Source organism: Echinops telfairi, unplaced genomic scaffold (assembly GCF_000313985.2).
Source record: "Echinops telfairi isolate 266 unplaced genomic scaffold, ASM31398v2 ScPeMD7_7414;HRSCAF=8452, whole genome shotgun sequence".
Classification (NCBI taxonomy): domain Eukaryota; kingdom Metazoa; phylum Chordata; class Mammalia; order Afrosoricida; family Tenrecidae; genus Echinops; species Echinops telfairi.
In genome coordinates, this window is record NW_022111314.1 from 1,197,578 (window position 1) to 1,199,131 (window position 1,554).

The 1,554-nt window shown below is 66.5% G+C and overlaps 1 protein-coding gene across 1 annotated transcript in view; it reads left to right on the forward strand.

The window, feature by feature from the left end:
- The first annotated feature begins 1,264 nt into the window (after positions 1-1,264).
- LAMA5 (laminin subunit alpha 5) overlaps positions 1,265-1,554 on the forward strand; it is a 43,929-nt gene continuing 43,639 nt past the window's right edge. Inside the window, exon 1 of the mRNA XM_004716080.2 lies at positions 1,265-1,546. Coding sequence (XP_004716137.1) covers positions 1,265-1,546 — 282 coding nt within the window. The remainder of the gene's footprint in view (positions 1,547-1,554) is intronic.

Here is a 1,554-nt window from a genome sequence, read left to right on the forward strand (position 1 = left end):
CTCTGGGTGCAGGCAGGGGTGGGTGTGGGGTGCCAGTCTAGCTTGGACACCCACCCTGTCCTCACACAGTGACCTCACTCAGCTGGGCTGACCGGCCTGCTTCAGACTCCAGTGTCCTGGCCTCCTGAGGTCCCTCAGGCCTCCCCTCCCCCTGGGTGTTTCTCTGTAGGAGACACCAGCATCTGACCCTCCCCCAGGGGGGGGAGGGAAGTGACATCTCCAAAGATAGGCGGGTGAGGAGGGGGGCCGGGGGTGCTTGGGGTGTCATTTCCACAGCCCCATTCCAATTCCCAGCTCAGCACTCGGTGGTTTGAGAAGGCGGGGCGGCCGGGAAGCTAAGGAGGGGCTGCCTTCTGGGAACAGCAGTGGGGCCAGGAGCTTGGTCAGGACTGGTCAGTAGCACCCCACTCACTCCAGGGGCCAGGGTGATGCGGACCCCACCAAGGGACTGGTGCCCTGCTGAGCTGACGAGACACTGAGGGAGGGGGCAGCTGTCAGCCCAGCAGCTGCTCCCCCCACCCCCCCACCACCACCCTCACCACCCCCCATCCCCCGCCTTCCCTTGAGGCTGCTGTGCTGGCCCTCTTGCTGCGGGGGAGGAAGCAGGCCCGGCCGTCCAGCCCGTTGTAGTCACCCAAAGGCGAAAACAGCTGGGCCCCAGCCCAGTTCTGTCTGCTCGCTCCAGCCCTGCACAGGGGCATGGTCTCCAGAGCCTGGGGTGGGCAGTGGGGTTCAAGGCCTGGCAGATGACATCTGGGTGGACCTGTAGCACCCCAAACAGACACACAGCAAGATCTCAATAGGTGTGTGAGGAAGGACACCACCACCCCCATCTCTCTATGAGTGCCTACCACCAACTGCGCTTCAGGGCCCCTCAGGGGCACTGGTTTGAGAGGTTGCCCCAACCTAACTGATGTGGGAGGACCCAGCAGGGCCATTTCTGAGTGGGCTAATGGGGAAGGCAGGGGTGCAGGGGGACCTGCTACCACAGTCTTCCTCAGTCCGCAGGTCTAGGATCCTCCCCGCCTCCCTCCCACCCCACCCCCACTCACAGCGCCTTCCCAGGGACCCAGCAGATAAAGAAAGGGCAGAGGGAGGGGCAGGTTGGGTGGTAGAGAAAAAACCGAAACTGGGCCTGGGCTAGGGGTTGAGAGGCACAGGGTTCCCCCCAGCCCCACCTGGTACCCCCCAAACCCAGGCGGCCGGCAGTGAGGTGGTGTCTGAGGACCCAGCCTTGGTGCGGGTCGCTGTGGCAGGGGCAGGGATGGCCGAGGGCGAGCGCTCTGGACCCGGCCCTCCGTCCAAGCCGCCGGGGCCGCTGGCCTCCAGGAGGGGCCTGAAGTTGGAAAGCCCAGAGCGAGGCCGCGGGCCTGGGAAGAGTCTTTCGGTCCGCCAGAGGCAGGGGCAGGGGCGCTGGGCGCCCAGCAAGAAGACCGGCCCGCCGGCCGGCTGGCAGCCGCGGCCCGCAGGGCAGCAGAAACGCCGGCTTCCCACGGCCTGGCTCGGGGCCAGCAGGTGTCCCTTCCGGGAGACCAGCAGGGCCGGGGTCCGAAG